The sequence below is a fragment of the Monopterus albus genome, unplaced genomic scaffold (genome assembly GCF_001952655.1).
Source record: "Monopterus albus unplaced genomic scaffold, M_albus_1.0 scaffold192.1, whole genome shotgun sequence".
NCBI classification, from domain to species: Eukaryota; Metazoa; Chordata; class Actinopteri; order Synbranchiformes; family Synbranchidae; genus Monopterus; species Monopterus albus.
Window position 1 is genome coordinate 501209 of NW_018128072.1, and position 1975 is coordinate 503183.

The 1975-nt window shown below is 38.1% G+C and overlaps 1 protein-coding gene across 1 annotated transcript in view; it reads right to left on the reverse strand.

Moving 5' to 3' along the window:
• Window positions 1-1182: 1182 nt before the first annotated feature.
• prpf31 (PRP31 pre-mRNA processing factor 31 homolog (yeast)) overlaps window positions 1183-1975 on the reverse strand; it is a 4927-nt gene continuing 4134 nt past the window's right edge. Inside the window, exons 12-14 of the mRNA XM_020617598.1 lie at window positions 1926-1975; window positions 1729-1827; window positions 1183-1416 (exon numbers count right to left, since the gene is read on the reverse strand). The exon at window positions 1926-1975 is cut by the window's right edge and continues 79 nt beyond it. Coding sequence (XP_020473254.1) covers window positions 1303-1416; window positions 1729-1827; window positions 1926-1975 — 263 coding nt within the window. The 3' untranslated portion in view covers window positions 1183-1302. The remainder of the gene's footprint in view (window positions 1417-1728; window positions 1828-1925) is intronic.

Here is a 1975-nt window from a genome sequence, read left to right on the forward strand (position 1 = left end):
ACATGGATTAAATTGCTATGCAATTGAACTGGTCTCTGACTCCCTCTCTTTACAAATAAAATGTTTTTAAGTTAACCTGTCAAAGAAAATGAATTATTATGGCGCATTCATGTTTGTGACAAAATAAACTTGTAAAATAAATGTTTAAAATAGGGTTTGAGACATTAATCTACTTCATGTTTGATTCTCACACCATTGAGGAATTGTCGTCCTCGATGCAAAAGGCCACAGTGCAGCAAATTTACCTGTACCTAAATCATCTAGTTACAAAATACAGAGCATTAGATAAAATAAATCTGGTTTGAGTCAACTTCCCAGTTAAGGTTTTACTCTATTCTTTTGATGTTACTTCTTCCTAAAAATCTGTGTTCAATTTACCACCTGAAAATTTAAGGAAGAACCCTATACAGTGAATGTACACAGACTTGTTTACATGTAGAGTGAAAACCGAAATCCTCATGGGTTGAGCGAAAAAACGTCTCAAGGTTGCTAACGTGTTAACCTGAAGATAAGATTTAATCTGGCTTTGGTTCTGATGTGGGACAGATCCCAACATTTCTTGGCTGTTTAAGTGGGGAGTGTTAAACTGAATCAGATTTTTCCATTTAAGCAGCCATGAAAACTTAAGATCTGTGCTGCAGCTTACAGTTTGTTTCAGGCTTTTTTGGGGAGGGAGGGGGGAATGAGAATGAAAAAAGAAAATGCATCAAAAAGTACTGAGATTTGCCTTTTATAGATTCTATTTTTTGGGCTTTTAAGGTCAGTTAAATTGCTAAAATGTGAATTTCAAGACATTTACGATTTTTTTTTTTGTCATCACAGTTTTGCATGGGAAATGTCATGATGGGGTTATAACAGGATTGTACAATTTCAATAAATACTTTTAAGAAATTACAAGACAGTGTGTGGTGTAAAGTCCCATCATTCCTACAAAGAATATAGATTATGTTCCATCAGCGGGGCTCTGAGCTGTTCTGATAAATTGATAGTTGTAATAACAGTGCCACTGGAGAATCAAAAGCAGATATGAGGTGGCTAAGTAGTACCACCAACCTCAAGCTAATGGGTTTCAATTTAATATGTGCAGTTATTTGTGGAAAACGGTTATTACAAGCATCCGTTAAAATCGCTAAAACAAATGTAATGCAAAGTGACCCCTACAAAAAAAAAAACTTGTCATTGAAATGTTCACATTTTATTAAAAAAAAGAAAAATACAGACTGAAGCAAAATGTCAGCGTTTGAAAATATAATTATTTGCAGTATTTACTTCAAAAGTCCATGCGATGGTGTGTGTGTGTGTTCACATCTTAGCTTCCTTCTTGACTTTGAAGAACTCTGCCATGTTGGAGAAATATTTCTGATTGGCTTCGGCCACCTTCTTCTCTGCAGCCTGCGGGTTCACGATCTCCAGCCCCTGTGGACGAGAACAGAACAGACCTTCTGAGGGGGCTGCCCATTCCAGAGTCAAAATAACCCCAACCCTCTATGGCCAGGAGTAAATAAGGAGCACAGTTAAAGTCAGCCTGTCTCTCTCATTTTTACACAAATGCTGTTATGGTTTATTATTCATAGAACTAGGGATTTTATTTACTTTTTACATGTGTTTCAAATGTACCACCCTCTCTGAGTCTGTGCCCCAGTCTGGCCACCCCATCCAGAGTTTTCTAGATCCACCCCTAAGGGGCTCTTCAATTAAAGAGAAAAAAAAAAAGTTGCTTGTTTTTACCTGTAGAGGAGTGAATGCGACACTGGAGCTGGTTCCTGAGGAGCGATCTCTGACCGTCGACTTTCCTCCATACGTGACGCTCTGCTTCTGCAACGTCCTCTGTTGTGCAACAACACAAACAATATGGACATTAGCAGGGAGAAAAAAAAAACAACAACAAAGAACTAGTGGAGTTGTAATTGATCCAACATGTTTACCTGGAGGGATTTGGAGATTCTGGCCTTGGTGGCCTCGTTGACCTGTGCCT